Genomic DNA, 27,572 nt, shown 5'->3' with positions numbered 1-27,572 from the left:
CTGATAGAAAGGTAAGGTGGCAGCCTCAGATATCAGCACACTATGGAATTTTAGGTAAAACCAGATGACATGCCACTTGGCCACTGATTCTCAAGAGGAGGCACCCTTAAAACATATAATGATATCAAGGTGGTCACAATCCAGCACTTTAAGTACTTTTAGTGCTTTCTGAATCTTGGATGAGACTGACATTTGGTGGACGCAATCTCTTTGGTTCTACAAAGATCAGCCAGTGACTAAATGTTTACTGCAGTATCTAAGTGGCTTTATAAGACAGTAGGTCTTCCATCACTTAAGTCATTTCAACAGGGGTGATTTTGGATTTCTTAAGGACATTCAGTAATTTCTGGAAACACTTTTGTTGTCATACTCTGAGGATGTTGGTCCCTGGTTTCGGGTGGGGAAACTATTCTAAGGGCCATTTGGACATTCATAACATCATTCACTGGCTACACAAAATTATCAACTTAAAAACTAGCCTGCCATGGATTTACTGAATTTCTAGTTGCCTTGGTAGGGTCAGACCAAATGGTTTTGTGGGGATTTATAATGACCCATGGACTGGATACTCCCAACACATCTGTGGTAGACAACAAACCAGGGATGCATTAAATATCCTGAAATGCACAGAACAAGCAAAGATTACCTGGCCCAATGTGACAACAGTGGTGAGGCTAAAAAATACCTGGTTTATTTATTTATTTATTGACAGGCCAGGCAGAGTTAGACAGTGAGAGAGAGAGAGAGACAGAGAGAAAGGTCTTCCTTTTCCGTTGGTTCACCCCCTAAATGGCCGCTACAGCCAGAGCACTACGCTGATCCGAAGCCAGGAGCCAGGAGTCTCCTCCTAGTCTCCCATGCGGGTGCAGGGTCCAAGCACTTGGGCCATCCTCCACTGCCTTCCCGGGCCACAGCAGAGAGCTGGACTGGAAGAGGAGCAACTGGGACAGAATCCGGTGCCCCAACCAGGACTAGAACCTGGGGTGCCGGCGCCGCAGGTGGAGGATTAGCCAAGTAAGCCGCAGCGCCGGCTAAAAATACATGGTTGAAATAGTCAAAAAGTTTAGTACTGCAAGAAGCAGATGGTATTGAAGATCAGATGATACTTGAAATTTCTCCAAACTCTGGAAAAGCCCTAGAAATTTCTCCAAACCCTTCCCAGAGGGAGAATAAAAAGGGTCTGGGCAAATCATAGAAGAAAGCCCATATTTCTGCCACCTCCTTAAAAGCACTGCTGCTCTCATAACACGCTTCTTTCCCATCTGCTCCCAGCCCTTCTGTGTGTTCTTACTCTCACTTTACTCACCATGTCTGATGGCGTGGACTTTCAGGCACCCAGGAACAAGCCATTACTGAATCCCAGATGCTTATTCCTTCCCTGCTCCAAACACAAGCCTATCAATGTTTGCTCTCTCCGAAATAAATGTTTCCTTTATATGAATCAAGATCTCCTTGCTGCAAAGTCCCTGAGCTTTTGGTTGGCTGCAGAGAGGCACGCTGCCTCATGGTAAGCAGAGAAGAAACTTGGTATACACTCAGCTCACCTGACCAAGCAGTCCCTTGGAATAGAAGTCCAGTCTCAAAGCTGTTTTAGTCCTGCCTCTGAATTACTTACCTGTACATAAGAAATGAAGGAATAACACAGTGGGGTCAGATGAGAGCCAGACAGCTTCACCTGCAGCAAGGAGAAGGGAACCAATGTGACTGCAGCAGTAAAAGGCTTTCCACATTCCTAGGAAAGGTCATTCTTTACTCACCAGCTTTTCCATATTTTTTGGAATTCCTCTGGAGCTCCGACACACCTGAAAATACTATAACAAAAGATTCCTAGATTTAGAAGATTATCCTATGAAATGACAGATGACTTTTTTTTTTTTTTTTTGACAGGCAGAGTGGACAGTGAGAGAGAGAGAGAGAAAGGTCTTCCTTTGCCATTGGTTCACCCTCCAATGGCCGCCGCAGCCGGCGTGCTGCAGCTGGCGCACCGCGCTGATCCGATGGCAGGAGCCAGGTGCTTCTCCTGGTCTCCCATGGGGTGCAGGGCCCAAGCACTTGGGCCATCCTCCACTGCACTTCCTGGCTACAGCAGAGAGCTGGCCTGGAAGAGGGGCAACCGGGACAGAATCCAGCACCCAGACTGGGACTAGAACCCGGTGTGCCGGCGCCACAAGGCGGAGGATTAGCCTAGTGAGTCGCGGCGCCGGCCACGACAGATGACTCTTGTAGAGAGCTTATGGAGTGACTCATCACACTGATTGCAGAGGAAGAAAGAAATTAAAAACCGGCCGGCACCACGGCTCACTAGGCTAGTCCTCTGCCTAGCGGCGCCGGCACACTGGGTTCTAGTCCCGGTCGGGGCGCCGGATGCTGTCCCGGTTGCCCCTCTTCCAGGCCAGCTTTCTGCTGTGGCCAGGGAGTGCAGTGGAGGATGGCCCAGGTGCTTGGGCCCTGCACCCCATGGGAGACCAGGAGAAGCACCTAGCTCCTGGCTCCTGCCATCGGATCAGTGCGGTGCGCCGGCCGCAGCGCGCCGGCCATTGGAGGGTGAACCAACGGCAAAGGAAGACCTTTCTCTCTGTCTCTCTCTCTCACTGTCCACTCTGCCTGTCAAAAAATAAAAAAAATAAATAAAAAAAAAAGAAATTAAAAACCAACCCTTCCTTTTCCCTGTCCTCAGGGCTCCCAAGCTTGCTAGACAATAGGAAATGATGCTTTTTCTTCCTGGCTTGTTCAAGCAACAAAAATTGTTCAGGATGCTAGTTCCTACATTTAGAAAACCAATAGCTTGGCTGTTTTTCCCCTTAAAAATGCCAATATGGGGTGGGCATTTGGAGCAGCAGTTAAAATGCTGCTGGATGCTTATATCCCATAATGGAGTGCTTGGTTCATGTCTTGCCTTTGCTTCTTATTCAAGAGAAGTTTTTTGTTAACAGACACTAAGAAATATTAATTTAAATTCAATAAAGGCAGAGAGTAAAAATATAAAAAGCAAAAAATAGGAGGCAAGTGTTTGTCCCAGCAGTTAAGATGCTATTTAGGAAGCCGATATCCCATGGTGGAGTGCCTAGTTCAAGTCCCAGCTATTCAGCTTCTGATCCAACTTCCTGCTAATATACACTCTGGGAGGCAGCAGACGATAACTCATGTTCTTGGGTCCTTGCCACCACATGGGACCTGCATGAGTGCTTGGCCCAGCCCTGTGGCTTGTGGGCATCTAAGAAGTGAACCAGCAGATTGCAGATCTCTGCCTTTCAAAAAAAAAAAAAAAAAAAAAAAAAAAAAAAAAAAAAAAAAAAAAACCCAAAAACCAAAAACAACAACAACAAAAAAACCCAAAACTTCCCCTCTTCTTTGGGGATTTTTTTGTTTTGTTTTGTTTTTTGTTAAAAGAACAAGAGAAGGGCTGGCGCCGCCGGTACCCCGGATTCTAGTCCTGGTTGGGGCGCCAGGTTCTGTCCCGGTTGCTCCTCTTCTAGTCCAGCTCTCTGCTGTGGCCTGGGAAGGCAGTAGAGGATGGCCCAAGTCCTTGGGCCCTGCACCCGCATGGGAGACTAGGAGGAAGCACCTGGCTTCTGGCTTCGGATCAGCGCAGTGCGCCAGCCGTAGCGGCCATTTAGGGGGTGAACCAACGGAAAAGGAAGACCTTTCTCTCTAACTCTTCATGTCAAAAAAAAAAAAAGAAAAAAAGAACAAGAGAAGGAATAAGTACCTTAGTGCCCAGACTAGTTAAAAAAAATGTTTTTAAATTATTTATTGGGGACAGCGCTATGGTGTAGCAGGTAAGGCCACCGCCTGCAGTGCTGGCATCCCATATGGGTGCGGGTTCAAGTCCCAGCTGCTCCACTTCCAATCCAGCTCTCTGCTGTGGGCTGGAAAAGCAGAAGAAGATAGCCCAAGTCCTTGGGCCCCTGCCCCCACATGGGAGATCCAGAAGAAGCTCCTGACTCCTGGCTTTGGATCAGCACAGCTCTGGCCATTGTGGTCACCTGGGGAGGGAATAAATGAATGGAAGACCTCTTTCTGCCTCTGCCTCTCTGTAACTCTGCCTTTAAAATAAATGAATGAACCTTTTTTTAAAAAAATTTTTTAAAAGAGATTAAAAAAAAAAAAAGATTCATTCATTTATTTGAAAGTCTCAGTTAGAGAGATTTTTCCATCTGCTGGAGCAGCCAGGACGTGAACTGGTGCCCATATAGGATGCTGGTGTTGCAGGTGGAAGCTTAACCTGCTGCACTACAGCGCTGGCACCAAAGACAGCATAGATTTTTTTATTTCTTTGAAAGACAGGGTTGGTGGGGAGATAGCTTCCATCCACTGGTTCACTCCTCAGATGGTTACAATAGCCAGGTCTGAGCCAGGCCAAAGCCAAGAGCCAGGAACTCTACTTGAATTTCCCACATGGGTGGCAGGAACCCAAGTACTTGGATCATCCTTGTCTGCCTTCAGGTACATTAGCAAGAGGCTGGATGGGAAGTACAGCAGCCAAGACCCAAAAGGGCACTCCGATATGGGATGTTAGCATTGCCAGCCGTGACTTAACCTGCTGTGCCACAACAATGGCCCCCAAAATGGTATTTTGTTTTCTACAACATGAACTCAGATTTAACTATATAGCTGTAACTCAGAGTAAGCCTTATAAGGTGTTTGAAAGAGGCATCCACTCTCAGGTGGGACACATATTCAAACACCATGGAAATAAGGATGTGTAAAAACATATTTAGAATTATGCCAGCACCTGTTTTTCCCTGGTCTGTGGAGATGCCTGCTACCTTCTGACCTAACTAAAATGAAACTAGGACTCAAAAGCTAAGAAGCAAGCGCTCCATTGAAGAGCATTCTGCAGCAGTGGGCTGGTGCCCCACCTCACTTCCTGGCTGTCTAGGGCAGAATGATGGGGTGAATCTGACTGTGAGATACTCACATATCTGACAAGTGCTGTAAGGGTGGTATACATTTTACACAAGTCCTTTAACAAGGTGTCCACACAGCTGCCTGACGGCAAGGCCGTCTGCACCAGTTCATGGAAAAACGTAAGCAAAGTTCCCAGTTGCACGATGATGGCTTTCTCAGTGGGATCATTCGGTGGGGTTGCCTGAGAAGAGGCCTCTTCTGAAAGGAAATGAACTTATTAGCACATTTATACATAACTGGCTTTATTTTCTAATTAACAGAAAAGGATGATTAGAAATCAACTAGAAAGTCTGTATGGAAAATGAGCATTTATTAGGCAGAGTGAATCAGTAATTATGTTGTCATAAGCCACAATGCCTTCTACTTCTTTCATCACATCTAACAAACAAACAGAAATTTAGTCCAGGAGCTCTAACTTCATGCAGCAGTCCAATATGGACTCTGTTCTTGTCACAGTTCCCAGAACCCAACCTGAACTCATCTTACCTGACAGGGGTTCTTGGCTCACTTGTCTCTTAAGTTTGGTGATCAGCCAGTCCACTTCTTCCAGGACTTTCTCAGCCTGACTCAGAACAAGTAACTGTAAAAGAAAAGAATGTCTGGTGTGTTCATGAAATACAGCTGCCGGGCTAGATAAAGCCATGATTAACTCCAGGTGGGTCACAGGCCTCAGGTACAAGCCACCACCATTTCCTCTTCATAGGCAGTGGGAGGGAATGAGCAAGGCTATTCCCATGGCTTAGGATCAATACTTACACAGACAGTGGGGGCAGCTGTTCTTAAATTCACCATTGCAAAGTGGTTTGTTTTCTCTACCTCTATATCCTAGGGAGGAAAAGAGAGATAAGACCTCCTGGTGGTAAATCTATTTCCTTGACCTCCATCCCCACATAGGCTGTTGTAATAAAGTCTCACTACAGCACCTGGTCAATGTCTCCCAGCTGCCCGTGGATATCCTGAGACAAGTCACGCAGAAGGGTGACAGGACTCTTATACAGAACATGCAGGCTGAAGAGCAAGTTCATCAAGCTCTTGCAAAATGAGGCATCCTCTAGGAGTAGCAAGGAAAGAAAACCCAGTCAGGTTCTTCAAGTGTGGGCAGTGGGAGGTTCCTAACAATAACTCATCATATCCAAGGTACAACCCAGTGCTGCGCAAACTCCAAGCAAGCAGCTCTACCACAACTGCACCCTTTTATGTACGTGGCTAAAGATGGCATACCCGTGTAACTAGCACCCAGGTCAAGCACATTATCAGCACACCAGAGACACTTTCCTATCTTACTTGTTCTACCAAAAAAACTACTTTCCTAGCTTCTAACAACACAGATGAGTTTTGCCTGATTTTGAACTGCATTTAAATGGAATCACATAGAATGTGAGGATTCTCGTGTCCAGTTGTTTTTGTTCCATGCAGTTTGAGATCCTCTCTGTGTTGTCAGGTGTAGGCTTAGCTTGTTCACTCTCATTGCTGTACACTCTCATCGCATATATATATTACCCTGTGTGAATATATCACAATTACTTTACCCATTCTATTGCTGGTCAGTTTATTCTTACTTCTTAATATAGTATTGCTGTAAGAATTCTTCCACATATTTCTGTTGGGGTGGAACTGCTGGGTCACAGGCATATGTATAACTTTATTAATTAGATACTGCTAAACAGTTACACCTCCCCTAGCAGTGAATGAGAGGTCCAATTGCTCTACATTCTTGTCAACACTTGGTATTGGCTTTATGTAGTTTTTTTCATTTTGGCTATTCTGGTGAATGTATAATGGAAATCACCTTTTTCTTTCTAAATGCTATTTAGTAATGATGATTTTATATATAGCCTTTAGGAAACATTGCAGGAAACTTACCCAGGTTGTTTTCCTTGCAAATCTTTATTGTCCAGGATAACATCTGCACAAACTAGAGATTATTCAGATATTAAAGAAATATGCCAAAGATAGGTACTGTCAGAATAGAAGAGTCCTCGACTTTTCCAAATATAAGGAACTCACTTGCCAAAACACATGCCTAGATCTAAAGAGGTGATCTACTGTGATCAGCTTAAAAATAAGTCCATTATAAGAATCACTGCTATTAGCCTCAAAAAATAGCATGATTCTATTATGTCTGTGACCTCATTAAGGAGCAAAGGTCCTGAAGTCTGGGTATAAGTCCTCACACTTGAGCTTCCTATGTATTCCCACCACACATCATAAGGTCCAGGGCTAAATCTCTTCTCTTACCCATGCCCCACTTGAACACCTTTAAGGATCTTTAGCTAGCAAAGGTGTGGAGGAAGAGGTTCTTGGCCATATGAACAGAATTAACTTTTAGAAGTCAAGAGTCCAAAGGAGTTGAGAAGGTTAAGGGGAGGAGAAGAGGCAAAAAAAAAATAATTCTTGCTCTTTTTTTTAAAGATTTATTTACCTTCTTGAAAGTCAGAGTTACACAGAGAGAGGAGAGGCAGAGAGAGAGAGAGAGAGAGAGAGAGAGAGAGAGAGAGAGAGAGAGAGAGAGATCCTCCATCTGCTGGTTCACTCCCCAGTTGGCTGCAACGGAGCTGTGCTGATCCAAAGCCAGGAACCAGGAGCCTCCTCCAGGCCTCCCATGCAGGTGCAGGGGCCCAAGGAATTGGGCCATCTTGCACTGCTCTCCCAGGCCACAGCAGAGTGCTGGATTGGATATGGAGCAGCTGGGATCCAAACCAGTACCCATATGGGATGCCAGCACTGCAGGCGGTAGCTTCACCCACCACACCACATCATTAGCCCTATTTTCTCTCTCTCTCTCTCTTTTTTTAAATCTACTTGAAAGACAAAGTGACAAGAAAAAGAAATCTCCATCTGCTGACTCCCCATATGTCTGCAACAGTCAGGGCTGGGCCACGCTGATGCCAGGAACTCCAACGTGAGTGTCAAGGACACAAGCAGTTGAGTAAGCATCTGCTGCCTCTCAGGTGCATTAGAAAGCTAAATTGGAGGCTGAGGCAAGACTCGATCCCAGCCACTCTGATACAGAATGAGGGCATCTTAACCTGCTGCACCACAATGCCCATCGTCAGACAGAATTTTCTTAGGGGAAGGAAAATTTGTCTCGGGATAGGTGGAGTCTTGAGTTATCAAATACACACTCAACTTGCATTTTTTCGAAGAGGCTTTTAGCTACAAATGCAGTGATGTTTATGTGCAAATGACTATTAAGAATTCAATTTGAACAAGGCCGGTGCTGTGGCACAGCAGCCCTGGCCTGAAGCATCGGCATCCCATATGGGCACTGGTTCTAGTCCCGGCTGCTCCTCTTCTGATCCAGCTCTCTTCTATGGCCTGGGATAGCAGTAGAAGATGGCCCAAGTGCTTGGGCCCCTGCACCCGCGTGGGAGACCCGGAGGAAACTCCTAGCTCCTGGCTTCGGATCGACGCAGCTCCAGCCGTTGTGGCCATCTGGGGAGTGAACCAGTGGATGGAAGTCCTCTCTGTCTCTACCTCTCTCTGCAACTCTTTCAAATAAATAAAATAAATTTTTTTTTTTTGACAGGCAGAGTTAGACAGTGAGAGAGAGAGAGAAAGGTCTTCCTTCAGTTGGTTCACCCCCAAATAGCCGCTACGGCTGGCGCTGGACCGATCCGAAGCCAGGAGCCAGGAGCCTCCTCCTAGTCTCCCATGCGGGTGCAGGGTCCAAGCACTTGGGTCATCCTCCACTGCCTTTCTGGGCCACAGCAGAGAGCTGGACTGGAAGAGGAGCAACCGGGACAGAATCCGGCGCCCCAACTGGGATAGAACCCGGGGTGCCGGTGCCGCAGACGGAGGATTAGCCTAGTGAGCCGTGGCGCTGGCCTAAATCTTTTGTTTTAGGCCGGCGCCGCGGCTCACTAGGCTAATCCTCCGCCTAGTGGCGCCGGCACACTGGGTTCTAGTCCCGGTCGGGGCGCCGGATTCTGTCCCGGTTGCCCCTCTTCCAGGCCAGCTCTCTGCTGTGGCCAGGGAGTGCAGTGGAGGATGGCCCAGGTGCTTGGGCCCTGCACCCCATGGGAGACCAGGAAAAGCACCTGGCTCCTGGCTCCTGCCATCGGATCAGCGCGGTGCGCCGGCCGCAGCACGCCGGCCGTGGTGGCCATTGGAGGGTGAACCAACGGAAAAGGAAGACCTTTCTCTCTGTCTCTCTCTCTCACTGTCCACTCTGCCTGTCAAAAAAAAAATAAAAAATAAAAAATAAAGAAATAAATCTTTTGTTTTAAAAAAAGAATTCAATTTGATCTGCTGGGGAGGAAAAAGATTAGCGAAGAGGTTAACTAAAAGCTCCATGAACTAGCACTAAAAGATCTCCAGAACACAGTGTTAGATGAAACAAAGAGGATGCAGAACAAGGGTTTGTGTAAAGAAGGGAAGGAAGGACTGAGGGTAAGAATCTATGTTACATTTTTTTTCCTACAGGAATAAAGAAACTCATGAAGACTATTATATAAGAAACTAAAGCTGTTTAATTATCTGGGGGAGAAAAAGAACACAGCAGATAGATGGGGAGACTATTTACTGAAACTTTTTGATAATTTCTGTGTTTCATGTTTGAAGTTAAAGGGACAGGGATGGGTGCTGAAAACTGTATTAGAAGTATTTCTTATATATTTAATCTTTCCAAATTAATTTATTCTTCCCTAAATTACCCCCATCCTCCAATTGTTTCTTTCTTTCCTATTCCTTTTCTCTGCAGCAAAAAGTAGCAGGATAAAAGAATGATGATAAAAGTAATGTAAGGGTAAATTATTTGGAGTAGGTATGAAGTGAGTAGCAAAAGGGACTTTCTTTGGGCTAACCAGCAACTAAGGCAACAGGAAAAATCAGGTTTACTTTCCAGCATCAAACACTAATACCCCAGGCTGGAGCCTCCTACAGGCTAGCTCTGCAGAGTTAAAGCTCACACTAGGAGCTTGGACCCGAGCTTCCATCTGTCTTCCTCACAGACCATGAAGTCAATGTGGCTAAAGCACACAGCCTGAGGCTCCTGAGGGGATCTTCTTCATTATCTCACAGGGAAATCACTCCTGAATGGAACACATTCACAAAATGTGGCCCTTCTCTTATATTCTATGTGTGTGTGTGTGTGACAGTTCATGTGTGTGCACAATTCTAAGTATATGTATACGGACCTACATATATACACAGATCATCTGTTTCCAAAGGTGTTTCTTTTTTCGATCTTAGCCACACTTTCTGATTCAATCATCTCTTTTTCAAATTTTCATTTATTTATTCGAAAGGCTGAGCAACATAGGCAGAGGGATCTTCTGTCTCCTGGTTCATTCCCCAAATGCCTGCAACAACCAAGGTTAGGCCAGGCTGAAGTAAAGCCAGGAGCTAGGAACATCATTCAGGTTTCTCACATGGGAATCAGGGACCCAAGTACTTGAGTCATCGCCTGCAGCTTCCTAGGGTGCCTACCAGCAGAAAGCTGGACTGGAGACAGAGGTGGGACTTGAACCAGGCACTCCAATATGGGATACAGGCTTCCATAGCAGCAAGCTGCCATGCCACAGTGCTTGCCTCTGACTTAATAAGCTATTATTGATTCCCACCCACCTCTAAACTTTGGTAACTTTCCTGAGAGTTAACTGCCGAATGTCAGCTATCTTCTAATTAATTAATAAACTTTCATCACTGAATTGAGATCATTATTGTTCTTGGAACTGTCTCTACAAACCATACTGAATGTTAAAATCTAATCAAAATCAAGCTAATAAAAAATAAAAAGCATAGAAGAAATACCAAGAGTGGGAAAGAACACAGGCTAAGAAAGTTGGAAGAGCAGTGCTGTGGCATAGTGGGCTAAGCCTCTGCCTGTGGCGCAGCATCCCACATGAGCACCGGTTTGTGTCCCGGCTGCTTCTCTTCCGATCCAGCTCTCTGCATATGGCCTGGGAAAGCAGTGGAAGATGGCCTAACTGCTTGGGCCCTTGCACCCATGTGGGTGACCCAAGAGAAGCTCCTGGTTCCTGATTGGTCCAGCTCCAGCCATTGTGGCCACTGCGGGAGTGAACCACCAGATGGAAGACCTCTCTCTCTCTCTCTCTCTGGCTGTCTGTAACTCTACCTCTTAAATAAATAAATAAAATCTTAAAAAAAAAATAAAAAAGAGACACCAAAGATAAACAATTTTTTTTCTTTAAGCATTAGTTTCCCCTGGAAAACTGCCAAACAAAAGCAGTATATTCTTGCCATATATGGCTACATATAAGTTCGTTATAGTAGAAACACTAGATAAGAAGGTTCATCTTAAAGTCTTTGTTAACTCAGGTGTGTAAACATATTACAGTGCAAAAATCCTTGTTTTCTGAGGAATGCTAACTGGTATTGAATATATGGTATTGGTACCTGAGGAGAGGAGGGCTCCAGCAGCTTGGACAAGCTGGACAGGACATTGACTAGTAGAATGGCTTCTTTGCTATTGAAATCTTCCTCTTGGCTGCTAAGCAAATTCAACAAGGACCTCTGAGAAAAGAAAAGTACATAAACATCAGCAGACATATTTCTACAAAGAAGGGATATTTAGTCAGAAATTCCTAAGACTGGGGCAGAAAGAATTCAAAGCTATCGAAATTCCAAGAGCTAAAATATGAAAATAAACCTGGACTGAACAGTAGTTTCCAATTTTGAACCACAAACCTGAGATTCTCTTGGAATTAAATCTTGGAATAAAATGTTGGAGTCTTTCTTCTCCAGTTCCTTCCCAGTATCTGGGAGTTTGTATCTCCACGGGTCCTATCCATTGACCTAAGGGTTAGACTGTGCCCTAAGCCCAGCAATCCACCAATATCTGTCAATCTCCATGAGAATAGGAATGTCTTTTGTTCCCTGCTGTACCCCAGCAACAGTTCTTGGCACATGGCAGGAACTTTTTTTAAAAAAAGATTATGTAGAGAGTTACACGGAGATAGGGACACGGACACACACACACACACACACACACAGAGAGAGAGAGAGAGAGACAGAGAGATCTTTCACACACTGGTTTACTCTACAGTGGCTGCAACAGCCAGGGCTGGGCCCACCTGAAGCCAGGAGCCAGAAGCTTCCTCCAGGTCTCCCATGTGGGATGGCAGAAACTTTAACAGGCTTCACTATTCAGCATTTTTTTTAAAAAATGATTTATTTATTTAGTTGAAAGGCAGAGTGATGAGGAGGGAGAGAAGAGAGAAGGGAAGGAGGAAGAAAGAAAAAAGAACCTGCTGGTTCACTCCCCAGATGGCTACATGGCCTGGCTAGGCCAGGCTGAAACCAGGAGCCAGAAACTCCACCTGGGACTCCAATGTGGGTGACAGGGACTCAAGCACTTGAGCTATCATCTGTTGCTTCCCAGGCACATTAACAGAGAGCTGGACTGGAAGTGGAGTAACCGGGACTCAAACTGGCACTCCAATGTAGGATCAGGATATTGCTAGGGGTGGCTTAACCTGCTGCACCACAATACCCAATTTCCCTAGTTTAGTTTTTAAGCAACCTGACAAAGCCAAAGTATATCACATATTTAAATATATAATCTCCATACCTTGGAGGGCTCTTGGCTGTCTCTTATGTCAACTCAAACAGTGATTCTTGGAGATAGTAAGTTTTTGCAGATTGGGATAGCTAAACACGTGTCCTCACTAGGATCCTTTTAAATTCATAATCTCATTCTAAGAGCTTTGTCCTGTTGGCTAGATGGCCCAGAAAAATTCCTGTCCTCCTTACTCATTGTGCATCCATTCTTACCAGTTGTCCCAGCTAACAGTTCCTTTGCAAGAACCCTCAGGACCACACAGCAGCTTCTGAAGGCTTCTCACCTGAAACTGCCGGATCTGGAATGATGCCCTTTGAGTGACACTGAGACCTGCCTCTCCTTCCTCTTCTCCTTCCTTATCTGTGCCATCTAGGAATGGAAAAGGATTTTTTAAAAAATATTTATTTATTTATTTGAGAGGTAGAGCTACAGACAGAGAAAAAGGTCTTCCATCTGCTGGTTCACTTCCAAAATGGCCCAGTGGCTGGAGCTTGCCAAATCAAAGCCAGGAGCCAGGAGTTTCCTTTGGGTGTCCCACATGAGTGCAGGGGCCCAAGGACTTGGGCCATCTTCTACTACTTTCCCAGGCCATAGCGGAGAGCTGGATCAGAAGTGGAGCAGCCGGGTCTTGAACCAGCACCCATATAGGATGCCGGCGCTTCAGGCCAGGGCATTAACCCGCTGCACATCAGCACCGGCCCCAAAGGGATTTTTATTTTCTTTGATATGAACTCACGCTTTTTTTTTTGGTCTTTCAAAAGTTAAGCTAAGATTCTGGAGAGCTAAAGAAGTCTGGTAGCAGATTTAAATGCATTTCTAAAAGTTTGCAATTTCTTAATACTAAATTCTATTTTTCAATTTTCCATTTTTCACTATTTGTGGTTAAATGTAATTCAGTTAGTGTCAGTTGTGAATCCACTAGGTGTCACTCCTTAGCAACATTAGGACTGCTCTCTGGCGTCATCTGGCAGCTTAACAGAATCAAGATGTTTGGTTACTAAGGATAAACCCAGATCAAGCCAATTTACTGATGTTGAAATACTTACCCAAAGCTCTGAGAAACTGTGGAATCTTGTGCTCATAGAACTGCTGCACAGCACTGAATATCTTCTGTAAACCCTCCAAGCACAGCAGTGAGATACTCTTTCCTTTCTCTTTCTTTCCAGACTCTTCTACTGAAGTAGGAACTGAAGTGTATCTCCATAGCAAGACTCTGAAGTGAAAGTGATTTTATTTATTTTAAACATTTATTTATTTACTTACTTGAAAGGCAGAGTAAGAGAGAGAGAGAGAGAGAGAGAGAGAGAGAATCTTCCATCTGCTGGTTCATTCCCCAAAGGGCCCAAAAGCCAGGAACCCGAGACTCCACCAGGGTCTCCCACATGGGTGGCAGGAGCCCAAGTACTTCTTCTGCTGCCTTCCCAGGAGCATTAGCAAGAGGCTGGACCAGAAATGAAGTAGCCAGGACTTGAATTGCCACTCAATATGGGATTCCAGTGTTGCAAGTGGCAGCTTAACCCACTCTGCTACAACACTGGCACTGTGATTTTATTTTTAAATCCAGGTTCATTTAGATAAAATTACATACAGTAAACTTTATACCCTATAAGTGAACAGTTCTATGAATTTATAAAAAACTTGCAAAATTATATCATTTCTACACAATTAAGGTGTTTCCATCACCCCAAAAGTTTCCTTAAGCTTCTTGATAGTCAATTCTCTCCTCCTATTTCAAAGCAACTACTGATCAGATTACTGTTCCTAGTTTTACAGAATATCATACAGAAGTGGAACCAGTCACTACTGGCTCTGAGAGCCTAGCGTGATTCTGAGATTCATGTTGTCTTGTTGCACATATCAGTAGTTTATTCCATCTTATTACTGAGCAGTGTTCCAACGTATGGATATACATTGCCCACTCATCAGTTTACCCATCCGTTTGCTTATGGATATTTGGGTTGTTTCCAGAGTCTGCTATTACAAATAATGCTGCTATGAACATTTGTGCACCAGCCTGCATATGCACTGTATATGCAGCGCTTTCATTTCTTTTGGGTAAATACCTGCCTAAATGATAGGAGTAGAACGGATAGCAGGCCGGCGCCGCAGCTCACTAGGCTAATCCTCTGCCTTGCGGTGCCGGCACACTGGGTTCTAGTCCCAGTCGGGGCGCTGGATTCTGTCCTGGTTGCCCCTCTTCCAGGCCAGCTCTCTGCTGTGGCCAGGGAGTACAGTGGAGGATGGCCCAAGTGCTTGGGCCCTGCACCCCATGGGAGACCAGGATAAGTACCTGGCTCCTGCCATCGGATCAGTGCGGTGCGCCGGCTGTGGCAGTCATTGGAGGGTGAACCAACGGCAAAAAGGAAGACCTTTCTCTCTGTCTCTCTCTCTCACTGTCCACTCTGCCTGTCGGAAAAAAAAAAAAACAAAAAACACCACGGATTGCAGGAGTATGCTTACCACTTGATACTGACACATTGTTTTTCAGTGGTATATGTAAGTTAAATTCCTTCATAACACATCCATCATCTACTGCCTCCCAGGTAGTAGGAAGCCGGAATTGGAAGCAGAGCTGAAACTTGAACCTACATGCTTAGATATGGGATGCTGGCATCCCAAACAGCATAAGTGTTGTGCAAAATGCCTGCTGCTCATTATGGTGTTTTTTTGTTTTTGTTTTTGTTTTTTTTTGTTTTTTTTTTTTTTTTTGCCAGGCAGAGTTAGACAGTGAGAGAGAGAGACAGATAGTTACAGGCAGTGAGAGACAGAGAGAAAGGTCTTCCTTTGCCATTGGTTCACTCCCCTAATGGCTGCTACGGCCAGCGCTGCGCCGATCTGAAGCCAGGAGCCGAGTACTTCCTCCTGGTCTCCCATGTGGGTGCAGGGACCCAAGCACTTGGGCCATCCTCCACTGACTTCCCGGGCCACAGCAGAGAGCTGGACTGGAAGAGGAGCAACTGGGCCTAGTACCCAGTGCCCCAACCGGGACTAGAACCTGGGGTGCCAACGCAGCAGGGGCAGGATTAGCCTAATGAGCCATGGCGCCAACCTCTCATTATGGCTTTAACATGTATTTATTCAATGAATAATTATGTTGACTATCTTTTTGTGTGATTATCTGATATCCATATATCTTCTTTGATAAAATTTGCTCAAAATTTTATCAAAAAACAGTGAGAGAGAGTGAGAGTGAGAGTGAGAGAGAGAGAGAAAGGTCTTCCTTCTGCTGGTTCACTCCCCAAATGGCAACCTCGGCTGGAGCTATGCCAATCCGAAGCCAGGAGCCAGGTGCTTCTTCCTGGTCTCCCATGCAGGTGCAGGGCCCAAGCACTTGGGCCATCCTCCACTGCTCTCCCGGCCACAGCAGAGAGCTGGACTGGAAGAAGAGCAACTGGGACTAGAACTGGCTCCCATATGGGATGCTAGCACTGCAGGCGGAGGATTAACCTAGTGTGCCATGGTGCCGGCCCCTCAAATTTTAAATTAAGCTATTTTGCAAATATTTTTTCCTAATCTGCAGCTTGTCTTTTCACTTAATTAAGAGTGTTTTTTGGAGAGCAGTTAAATTTTAAAAATTTTGTGGATTGTGTTTTTGGTGCTACATCTAAGATATCTTGGCCCAAAATAAGACAGTGAAATTTTTCTCTAATGTTTTCTTCTAGACATTTTATAATGCTGGCTTTATATTTAAGTCTCTGATTGATTTCAAGTTAATTTTTTGAATATGATATGAAGAACGGATAAAGACTCATTTTGTTTTTTTTGCATTCAGATGTTCAATTGTTGCAAAACCATTTGATGAAGATGTCTTCTTTGTCACTGAGTTATCTTGGCAATTATTAAAAAAAAATCTATCAATCCATCTATCCATCCATTTGAAAGGCTCAGAAGGAGAGACATAGACACAGAGGGAGAGAATCTTCCAACCAGTGGTTCACTCCCCAAATGGCCCCAAAAGCTAGGGTGGGCCAGTCTGAACCTAGGAGTCAAGAACTCCATCCTGGACTCACATGAGTGGTAGGAGCCCAAGTACTTGGACCATCCTCTGCTATCTTCCCAGGTATACCAGCAGGGAGCTGGATCAGAAGCAGAGCAGCCAGGATTTGAACTAGCACTTTGGCACGAGATGCTGGTATTGCAAGCAGTGGCTTAACTCACTGCACCACAATCCTGGCCCTTTCTGTTTTCATTTTTATTGATGTTGCATTTGTCTTTATTACTTCCTTCCTTCTGTTTACTTTCCTTTTTTTGTTTACTTTCCTTTTAATTTGCTCTTGTTTTATTTTCTTAATGTGGAAGCTTAAATGGAATACTTGAGACTGGTCACCAAAACTGCTATAAATCTCTACGTAAACAATGTTTTAGCTGGAACATATATGTTTTTGATAATCAGTGCTCATTAGCACTCTGGACAAAATAGCTTCTAATTTCCCTTATGACTTTTCTCTTTGTGTATGGGTTATATATAAGTACTTTTAACTTATAAGGGGATTAACCAGATAACTTTTTATTCCTTTCCTGTTTAATTCTGTTGTGGTCAAAGAACAGACTGATTTCTATTGTTTTACGTTGTTGAGTTTATGGCCCCAAATGATATTTCTTTGTGAGTGTCCTATAAATGTCACTAAAGTCAACTTGGTTACATATAGTAGTTCAGATCTTGTACCTGCTTCCTGATTTTTTAAAAATTTTATTTAAGTTATACAAGTTTCACCTATTTCATATACACAGATTTAGGAACACAGTGATACTTCCCACCCTACCTTCCCTTCTGCCTACGCTCCAACCCTTCTTCTCCTCCCTCTCCCATTCCCACTCTTAATTTTGACAGAGATCTATTTTGACTTATTAATGATTATAAAGTTAATCTTATATTAAGTAAGAGTTCAACAAATAGTATGAAAAAAAAAGAACACTGTTCCTCAACAGAAGAGACAAAGGCTTTAAAAAATTATCAAATCTCAAAATGTCTATTTCACGCCAATACATTATATTTTAGGTACATATGATATCTGTCTTATTTCACTAACTATAAGTTTCTAGTTGCATCCATCTTGTTGCAAAAGACAGGCTTTTTTTTTTTTTTTTTTTAACAGCTGAGTAGTACTCCATAGTGTATATAACATAATTTCTCTATCCAGTCAACAGTTCATGGACATCTGGGTTTGTTCCATATCTTTTTTTTTTTTTTTTTTAAGATTTACTTCTTTGAAAGACAGAGTTAGAGAAAGAGTTAGAGATAGAGAAGTCTTCCATCTGCTGGTTTACTTCCCAAATTGTCACAATGGCCAGAGCTGAGCTGAGCTGAAGCCAGGAGCCAGAAGCTACTTCCAGGTTTCCCATGTGGGCACAAGGGCCCAAGGAGTTGGGCCATTCTAGAATGCTTTCCCAGGCACATTAGCGGGGAGCTGGATTAGAAGTGGAGCAGCCGGGACTCAAACTGGTGCTCATGTGGAATGCTGGTGCTGCAGGCCAGGGATTTAACCTGCTGTGCCATAGCACTGGCTCTATTCTATATCCTAGGTATTATGAATTGTGTTGCAATGAACATAGGGGGTACAGATAACTCATATGCTGATTTCTTTTGGTTTAGGGAAATTTCCATGACTGAGATGGCTGGATCATATGATAGGTCTATATTCAGATTTCTGAGGTATCTCCATACTGTCTTTCATAGTGGCTTTACCAGTTTATATTCCAACAGTGGATTAGGGTATATACAAATGCTATTGATTTTTGTGTGTTAATTTTATAACCTGCCAGTTTACCAAACTCTTTTATGAGTTCTAGTAGCTTCTTAGTGGAGTCTTTTGGATCGCCTATATATAGAATCATGTCATCTGCAAATAGGGATAGTTTGATTTTCTCCTTTCTAATTTCTATCCTTTTGATTTCTCTTTCTTGCCTAATGGCTCTGGCTAAAACTTCCTTCCTGATTTTATTTCTGTTATTTCTACTGATGATGAGAGAGAGGATTGATTATAATTAGAGTTGTCCATTTTTTTCTTCAATTCTGTTTTTGCTTCAATCTATGCTTTTCTTTAAATCTCTGTTGTCAAGCACACTTACAGTTAGAATTATTGTGTTTACTTGATGAATCATTATTATATAATATCCCACATTCTTCCTAGTAATAGACTAACATTTCACATTTGACTAAGAATCCATACCAGAAAAGGACTAGTGGCCAGTGCCGCGGCTCACTAGGCTAATCCTCCGCCTTGCGGCGCCGGCACACCGGGTTCTAGTCCCAGTCGGGGCACCGGATTCTGTCCCGGTTGCCCCTCTTCCAGGCCAGCTCTCTGCTGTGGCCAGGGAGTGCAGTGGAGGATGGCCCAGGTGCTTGGGCCCTGCACCCCATGGGAGACCAGGATAAGTACCTGGCTCCTGCCATCAGATCAGCGCGGTGTGCCGGCCGCGGCGGCCATTGGAGGGTGAACCAACGGCAAAAAGGAAGACCTTTCTCTCTGTCTCTCTCTCTCACTGTCCACTCTGCCTGTCGGAAAAAAAAAAAAAAAAAGAAAAAAAAGAAAAGAAAAGGACTAGTGGTATCAATGCCTGTTCTTTGACTCTTAAGGCATGTCTAACCTGTAACTGCTTTTATCCTCTTGAGATTTCCTCTCTGGGGGACACACAGCAGGTAGCAAAAGTTCTGAGAGTGGGAGTGTCTTACCGTGTTATGTCACAAATGTTCTGAAAGATCTTGTCTGGGTTTTGGCCATCAGGGCCACTCACATGTCCCAATTCCTTTAGCTGTTGTACCTTCTGCAGAGCTACGTTCACTGCGTAGCGCATAAATTCAGTACTAGACCTGAGAACAGATAGGCTTTCTTCATGGCTTTGGGTACTATCCCTAGAAAGAGGAAAAAAAAAAAAGATTCCCTTACTGCTACTGGGATCTGAGACAAGGTTTTGTAGGCAGTGTTCAAAGCAGCAACACCCGATAAACTTTGAATGGAGACTCTAGACAGCCCATACCATAGTCACTGCCCTGGCTACCCTTTTAAAATCATCATTTTTAGTGTTATTTCACTTTATTCCTCTCCCCAAATCCTTTACTTAGATAACATTTAACAGTCACATTCTTAGTAATTTTTTTGGAGGTATACTTTGATTTTTGTTTTTAAAGATTTATTTATTGGGGCTGGCACTGTGGTTTGGTAGGTAAAGCCACCATCTGCAGTACCGGCATCCCATATGGGTGCGGTTCAAGTCCTGTCTGCTCCACTTTCGATCCAGCTCTCTGCTATGGCCTGGGAAAGCAATAGAAGGTGGCCCAAGTCTCTGGGCCCCTGCAGCTGTGTGGGAGATCCAGAAGAAGCTCCTGATTCCTGGCTTCAGATCGGCCCAGCTCCGGCCGTTGTGGCCATTTGGGGAGTGAACCAGAGGATGGAAGACATCCTTTCTCTCTCTCTAACTCTTTCAAGTAAAATAAAATAACTCTTAAAAAAAAGATTTATGAGAGAGATCTTCCATCTGCTCAGTTACTCCCCAAATGGCTGCAATGGCCAGGGCTGGGTCAGGCAAACCCAGGCACATGGGTGGCAGGGGCCCAAGCACTTGGGCCACCTTCTGCTGCTTTTCTCATGCTATTAGCAGGGAGCTGGATGGAAGTGGAGCAACTGGGGGTGCCCATATGGGATGTCAGCATTGCAGGCTTAACCTGCTATGCACCAGCCCCCTTCCTTTTTTTTTTTTTTTTTCCCCATTAATTTTTCCCTTATGTTACTGTGTTTCAAGCTATTTAAGATCTTCCTGTTGAAATTCTTTCCTATCTTTTTGCTCATTAGTCTACTGATTCTGATTTTTCCTTTAATAATTCAAGATCCCTCTTTATACTACCCATCTAGAACTGCCCATATTTTATTTCTAGAAAATTAAAACTTCCTTTTTACTGTAAGTATTGTGAAACTAAACTAGTGAATCTAAACCAGAGAACCTGGGCAGGCATTAGTATCTCCGCTCAGTAGCTATTGTTAAGCACGCAGGTGGAACCTTACCTGAAGAGAGCAGTGAGAAGATCTGATACAAATTTCATGGACAATAAACTATCACTCATTTTGTTGGCCATTTTAGTTCTGCCTTTGCCAGCTTTTTCACTGAGTACATCAGACAGTTTCTTGTAACACATAAATAAGCTCAGAACCTCCTCAAACTTATTCTTACTGTGAAAAAGGGAAAGAGACCACCAAAGACAAGTATCAGAATATTGGAGTTTACTCTTGCATATGGTAATAAGGAAATCACAATTCTTATTTAAATGTCATATTTCAGACATAACATTAAAAATGAGTGGACCTTCATTAACATAATACTCCCAAATCATAACAGTCTATCTGGCTTATTTTTCTGTCCCTTATTTATACCAAACTTTACTAATTAAAATTTCTCTATTAAAATTAAAATTTCTCTATTTAGTTCAGCATCTAGAGAATTTTGAATAAATGAAAGCCTGCTATAGGGACAACATTCACAGATGTGACTGGCATGTGCACAGTGTTCCCTGAGACACAGTCTGATCTCTGGCTAGATGGTCATTAAGACATGATACAGCTAACATATTGCAAGGGTCAAAGAAGGTACATAAAACAGAGTACTCATTAAATATCAGTGGAGTCATAGCAATATCTTACCTGAAATTACTTACGGAGAAATTATATTCTATTAGAACCTCACAAACTCCCATTACAAGAGATGCACAGATATTATTTTTGATGCCAATACTAGTGCTCTGAGAAAAATCTGCTGATTTATCCTAAATGACAGAAGGCAAAAATGAACACACTACTAAAAACTCCACTATTCAATATAGCTGAGGACTTGGCAATTACCAGTTCAAAGTCTTCTAGCTCACTCTTAATCATTCTATTAGTAATAGATTCCAACATATCATCTAAGTCTTGGTAGAATCCCTCTTCTTCCTCCTCATCTCCCTGGTGTAGAGGCATCACTCTGCTCTTATACCAGGACAAACAATGCTGAATGTAACACAGCAGACAATCCTGTAGAAGAAAATAAGTAAATTAAATACTTCTGAGCAAAGCTGTTTATAATCAGCAAATAATTCCTGTCTTTAAGGCTAACGTAAGTTATTTACTAGCACCACAAGGCCACCTGAATTAACAAAACTGGAGAAAAAAAAAAAAGACTGAACTAACCAAAGCACCAAAGCACTGCTTTCTAAACCTTTCCCAAAGGAAAGCAACATCACATGTGCTTTCTTTGATACAAACAACCCTGAAGCCAGGCTGTGAAGTTAAATCCTCTCTCGTTCCTTTGAGTCCCAGAATCTATTCTAAAGATGGAGGTTTATATCAAGGGAATCTCTGGGAGACAAACAGTATCGAAGACTGAAGCTGAGGACATTTCATGGCACAGCAGATGCACAAATGAAGGCAGGATGTGACAGATGAAAGATCCTTCTCCTTACCCCAAGTGAGTTCCAAGCCACTTGGTATGGGGGGTTTTAATTTTTCCTTTGCTTCACTGTCTTCCTGCAGCTGTAGTTTAGAAAAGATAGGAAATCAACCTGCCCTAGATCCTCTGAATAATCCCACAGAGGGCCAATTCCAAGTGTGCCTAAATAATATTCTTCCTCCAGCCTAATGAACCAAATCCCCTGGGTTCATCTCCTCAGTGACGTCCTCTCCATTCTAGTGTATATTACTTAAGAGTATATAATCAAAACCCATAAAGAAAGTTGTTCCTTGGGGGAAGGATGCCTTGATTTAGTGAAGCACTATCATGGTGGTATCCTTCCAACGGATGGGTCAGAAATGGTAAGCAGGGAAGACTTAAGATTCAGATTCTTCATTAGAAGAACCGGCAAGACAGTTTCACAGGGCAAGGCATCTACTGCTGAAGATCAAGCCTATGGTTGAAACAGTAATTAGTGTGACAGTAGGACTAAGTCTCACCAGTGGTTCTTGTAGAGAAATCTGATCTCCTTGGGTCAGAACACAAGCTTCTAATTTCAGAGGAGGCAGCAGATCAGGTTTTGGCTCATAAAATTGTTTTAACTGTGTATAGCAAGAGAAAAAGGCATCATGGTCATGTAAACTTCTCACTTTTTCCACTGGTCAAGCCAGTGACACCTTATGTCTACTTCCTTCTTAAACTATCCAAAGAACAGTATGGTAAAAGTAGTACTGCTCTGGCTTATCTATATTCTCTGCCCTTGCTTTAGGCATTCTACTAACAAGGACTATATTTCCTCTTCCCCTTCTACCATATTCCTTCATAACAATTTCTGAACTTGCATAGGCAATCAGCATTTTCAATATAACTTATTGGTTAATATAGGCTCCAGAGTCAGATCAGCTGAGTCCAAAATTCCAATACCCTAACTTATGATTTTTTTTAAAGTTCTTAATGAAGGTACAAATCCCTTCTTTTTTTTTTTTTTTTTTTTTTTAAAGAGTTATTTATATATTTGAAAGTCAGAGTTACACAGAGAGAGGAGAGGCAGAGAGAGAGAGAGAAAGATCTTCCATTCACTGGTTCACTCCCTAATTGGCCACAATGGCCATAGATGTTCGATCAGAAGCCAGGAGCAAGGAGCTTCTTCTGGGTCTCCCACACTGATGCAGGGGCCCAAGGAGTTGGGCCATCTTCTACTGCTTTCCCAGGCCATAGCAGAGAGCTGGACTGGAAGTGGAGCAGCCAGGACTGGAACCAGCATCCTTATGGGATGCTGGTGCTTCAGGCCAGGGCGTTAACCTGCTGTGCCACATCACTAGCCCGTTATTATTATTATGATTTTAATAAACACATTCACACCTCAGGGTTCCTCAATTCAAAAAGAAAGCTACAATTAAAGAGGATATAAATTTTATGTAGGATCAAGCCTAAGGCCCAGTGAAAAGCTTCTGATGAACAGCACTGAACTTTTCACTAATTTCCTCATACCTGTGACCTTAATTTCAAATGGAGCTTCTTCAGAATTACAAGGCAATGGCACTGAGAGAGAAAAAAAAGGAGAGAGAGAAAGCACATAGGAAAAGGGCATGCACTTCCATTTCTAGCAACATCAGTGGTTAAAGGGTCTGGAAATCCTCCTGGTAGAAGGCAATAAAAATTGTGTGGCATGAAAATTATATCTCAGCAGAGAGTGCCAGTTTGAATCCCAGCTCTCCACTCTTCTTCTTCTTCTTTTTTGACAGGCAAGTGGACAGTGAGAGAGACAGAGAGTAAGGTCTTCCTTTGCCATTGGTTCACCCTCCAATGGCCGCCGCGCTACGGCCGGCGCACCGCACTGATCCGAAGCCAGCAGCCAGGTGCTTCTCCTGGTCTCCCATGGGGTGCAGGGCCCAAGCACTTGGGCCATCCTCCACTGCACTCCCAGGCCACAGCAGAGAGCTGGCCTGGAAGAGGGCAACTGGGACAGAATCCGGCGCCCCAACCGGGACTAGAACCCGGTGTGCCGGTGCCGTGGGTGGAGGATTAGCCTATTGAGCTGCGGCGCCGGCCACTATCCACTTCTGATCCAGCTCCCTGCTAATATGCCTGGGAAAGCAATAGAGGATGGCCTGAGTACTTGGGCCCCTGCCACCCATATGAGAGACTTGGATGAAGTTCCAGGCTCCTGGCTTCAGCCTGTTCCAGTGCTGGACATTGTAGCAATCTGGGGAGTGAACCAGCAAACGGAAGATCTCTGTCTCTCTCTCTTTCTTGGTAACTCTGACTTTCAAATAAGGAAATAAACTTAACAATAAACAAAATATCCTTCTGACTTAAGATATAGATTGTTATATGACAGGAATATAAAAGGCAGGTAAGTGGAAATGAAATAAAACAACCCAGAACAGTACCATATACTCCAGGAATGTTCACAGCATACCAGGGAGATAGCTGGGAATTATTTTGTATTTCAAAAGATCTGGAAAACATCAACTACTTCTCAATGCCTCATGAGCTGACTTCCCTATGCGCTCCATAAAAAATATACTTCACCTGTGAGAGCAGAGTCTGCATGATTGAACTAGCCAGCTGAGAATTCCTTCGAAGAACATCATAGAACCCCTAAAGGGAAACAAACAGAGAATAAACATTTAACAGAGAAACTACTGATTTGGACATTTGTAACTTTAAAACAGTACTTTATCTCATTTTCCGTTCTTTGATAAAGATAGATATCATATTTGCTAGAGTGAAAAACAATTCATAAAGTTTAGACTATTTGCCTAAGCTAAAAAGAGACCTCTGATCAATTAAACTGGATTAACAATCTAACCATAATCTTCACAATTTTTAAGCAAAGGATCACTCTCTCACTTTGGAGGGCTCTGCTCCTTTACATGCAGGGATGTTCTAGGCCTCTACTCTTTTCCCTCATCTTACATTAGCAGTATTCCCTTCTAGGACATTCTTTCCACTTTGTTTCTGGCATTTCAAAGTGCTTCATGGGGCTGGTGCTGTGGCATAGCGGGTAAAGCTGCCACTTACAGTGCTGACATCCCATATGGGCGCCAGTTCAAGTTCCAGCTGCTCCACTTTCATCTAGCTCTCTGCTGTGGCCTGGGAAAGCAATAAAAGATAGCCCAAGTCCTTGGGCCCCGGCACCGGTGTGGGAGACCCAGAGGAAGCTCCTGGTTCTTGGCTTCAGATTGGTGCAGCTCTGGCGGTTGTAGCCATTTGGGGAGTGGACCAGAGGATGGAATACATTCTCTCTCTCTCTGCGCCTCTCAAATAAATGGATAAATCTTAAAAAAAAAAAAAAAAAAAAAAAAAAAAAAAAGTGCTTCATGGCCCCAAACATTCTAATGTGAATGATCATGGTATTTTTCTCTATCCAAAATTTCCCAGTCTTAGTTTCAAACTGCTCAGATTAAAATCCTGGAGAGAATTTTCCTTTTGTAACTTGGAAAACAGGTTATATAGTTCATCTGTAAGAAAAAGCAAATGAGAATTGACAGGAAAAGATGTTTAAAGAAACAAAAGAAGCTTAGCTTTAACAGGCATTAAAATATGTTGTAAATGTTTAATGATAATAAAAGGTATATTGTTGTCACAAAAATTTATTTAAAGGTGAAACAGAAATAGTATGCATAAAGGTAGCTGAATTGGCTAATGTGGGGGGAAATATTAGATCTTTATATATGATATCAAAATAAATTCATGAATTAAGTAGCTAAACATAAAAAACAAAATCTAAATGAACTAAGAGCCGGTGTTGTGGCATAGTAGGTAGAGCTGTTGCCTCTAATGCCAGCATCCCCTAAGGGTGCTGGTTTGTGTGCAGGCTGCCCCACTTCCCATCCAGCTACCTGCTAATGGCCAGGGAAAAGCAACAGAGGGCCCAAGTGTTTAGGCCCCTGCCCATGTGAGAGACCAGGATGAAGCTCCTGGCTCCTGGTTTCAGACTGATCCAGGGCTGGCTGTTGAGGCCATGAGTGGAGTGAACTAGCAGATGGAAGATCTCTGTCTCTCCTTCTCTAACTCTTTCAAGTAAGAAATAAATCTTAAAAAAAAAAAAAAAAGGAAGGAAACACACACTAGTAGAATACAGATTATCTATGTATAAAAATAATAGAAGATGGGGCCAGTGCTGTGGCAGAGCAAGTACAGCCTTCGCCTGCAATGCTGGAATCCTATATGGGTACCAGTTGGAGTCCCAGCTGCCCCATTTCCCACCCAGCTTCCTGCTACTGCATCTGGGAAAGCACTGGAAGATGGCCTAAGTATTTGGGCCTCTGAATCCATGTGGGAGAACCCGAAGAAGCTCCTGGCTCCTGGCTTCAGATCTGCCTAGTTTTGGCCGTTGCGACCATTTGGATACTGAACCAGCAAATGGAAGATTTCTTGTCTTTCCTTCTCTCTCTGTAACTCGGCCTTTCAAATAAATAAATCTGCTTTTTAAAAACTTTTTAGATAGATTTACCTATCCAATTTTATTTATTTGAGAGGTAGAGCTACAGAGAGAGGGAAAGACAGAGAAAAAGGTCTTCCATCTGCTGGCTCACTCCCCAATTGGCCCCAACGGCCAGAGCTGGGCTGATCCAAAGCCAGGATCCAGGAGTTTCCTCTGGGTCTCCCATGGAGGTTCAGGGGTCCAAGGACTTGGGCCATCTTCTACTGCTTTCCCAGGCCATAGCAGAGAGCTGGACTGGAAGTGGAGCAGTCAGGACTGGAACCAGCACCCATATGGGATACTGGTACTGCAGGCGGCAGCTTTAAAACTGCTTTGTCACAGTGCCAGCCCCAAATAAATAAATCTTAAAAAAAAAAAAAAAGATAATTTAAAAGAAATCAATAAATTGAATAACCAAAAATTATTTAAGTCTAAAAGGATTATCATAATAATCCTCAAAGGCATCTATATTTAGTTTTTTTCAAACCAATGATGTATGGAATCTTTGACAAGTAAAAGAACAGCAATATCCTAATATCCTAATAGGTTTAGGTCTATTGATTCATTTCAAATTCATCTTTTCTTCTTTTGGGGGCAGGGATGGACGACTTGTAGAACAGTTAACAAAACAGTTCTAAGACTGCCTATTCTTAGTAAGGCCTGCTTGCAAAGTTGACCCTTGAAAGCTGGTGACTGGAAATCTGGTTGGCAAACAGATCCCTTAATTAACACATGATTTCCATAAATGATCAGAATGATTCATTATGTCTATATACAATGTGGTTTATACTGAATATCTGGGGGTTTTCCTGGGAGTTTGGAATTTTGGTACATGCTTGGCAAAGGGTGTCATATGTAACTAGTAGTAATAAAAACCTGCCAAGTCTCCAATAAGCTCTGTTAGTAGTAAACACTTTGCAAATTTTTTTTTTTTTTTTTTTTTTTTGACAGGCAGAGTGGACAGTGAGAGAGAGAGACAGAGAGAAAGGTCTTCCTTTGCCGTTGGTTCACCCTCCAATGGCCGCCGTGGCTGGCACGCTGCGGCCGGCGCACTGCGCTGATCAGATGGCAGGAGCCAGGAGCCAGGTGCTTTTCCTGGTCTCCCATGGGGTGCAGGGCCCAAGCACCTGGGCCATCCTCCACTGCACTCCCTGGCCATAGCAGAGAGCTGGCCTGGAAGAGGGGCAACCGGGACAGAATCCGGCGCCCCGACCGGGACTAGAACCCGGTGTGCCGGCGCCGCTAGGCGGAGGATTAGCCTAGTGAGCCGCGGCGCCGGCCAACACT

At 43.7% G+C, this 27,572-nt stretch overlaps 1 protein-coding gene across 2 annotated transcripts in view; it reads right to left on the bottom strand.

The window, feature by feature from the left end:
* The window catches only part of FANCI (FA complementation group I), a 105,104-nt gene that overhangs the window by 7,660 nt on the left and 69,872 nt on the right, over positions 1 to 27,572 (bottom strand). For both annotated transcript variants that reach the window (XM_089310711.1, XM_070054524.2), the window contains 16 exons: positions 24,389 to 24,457; positions 22,354 to 22,455; positions 21,268 to 21,438; positions 21,070 to 21,191; positions 20,437 to 20,601; positions 19,110 to 19,289; positions 13,483 to 13,649; positions 12,720 to 12,805; positions 11,272 to 11,388; positions 6,775 to 6,826; positions 5,835 to 5,962; positions 5,668 to 5,736; positions 5,398 to 5,491; positions 4,922 to 5,109; positions 1,758 to 1,811; positions 1,616 to 1,675 (listed from right to left, as the gene is read on the bottom strand). In XM_089310711.1, coding sequence (XP_089166837.1) covers positions 1,616 to 1,675; positions 1,758 to 1,811; positions 4,922 to 5,109; positions 5,398 to 5,491; positions 5,668 to 5,736; positions 5,835 to 5,962; positions 6,775 to 6,826; positions 11,272 to 11,388; positions 12,720 to 12,805; positions 13,483 to 13,649; positions 19,110 to 19,289; positions 20,437 to 20,601; positions 21,070 to 21,191; positions 21,268 to 21,438; positions 22,354 to 22,455; positions 24,389 to 24,457 — 1,824 coding nt within the window. The remainder of the gene's footprint in view (positions 1 to 1,615; positions 1,676 to 1,757; positions 1,812 to 4,921; positions 5,110 to 5,397; positions 5,492 to 5,667; positions 5,737 to 5,834; positions 5,963 to 6,774; positions 6,827 to 11,271; positions 11,389 to 12,719; positions 12,806 to 13,482; positions 13,650 to 19,109; positions 19,290 to 20,436; positions 20,602 to 21,069; positions 21,192 to 21,267; positions 21,439 to 22,353; positions 22,456 to 24,388; positions 24,458 to 27,572) is intronic.

Source organism: Oryctolagus cuniculus, chromosome 12 (genome assembly GCF_051225735.1).
Source record: "Oryctolagus cuniculus isolate XC-2025 breed Fujian yellow rabbit chromosome 12, ASM5122573v1, whole genome shotgun sequence".
NCBI lineage: Eukaryota > Metazoa > Chordata > Mammalia > Lagomorpha > Leporidae > Oryctolagus > Oryctolagus cuniculus.
This window is presented reverse-complemented; position numbering and strand designations above follow the sequence as displayed.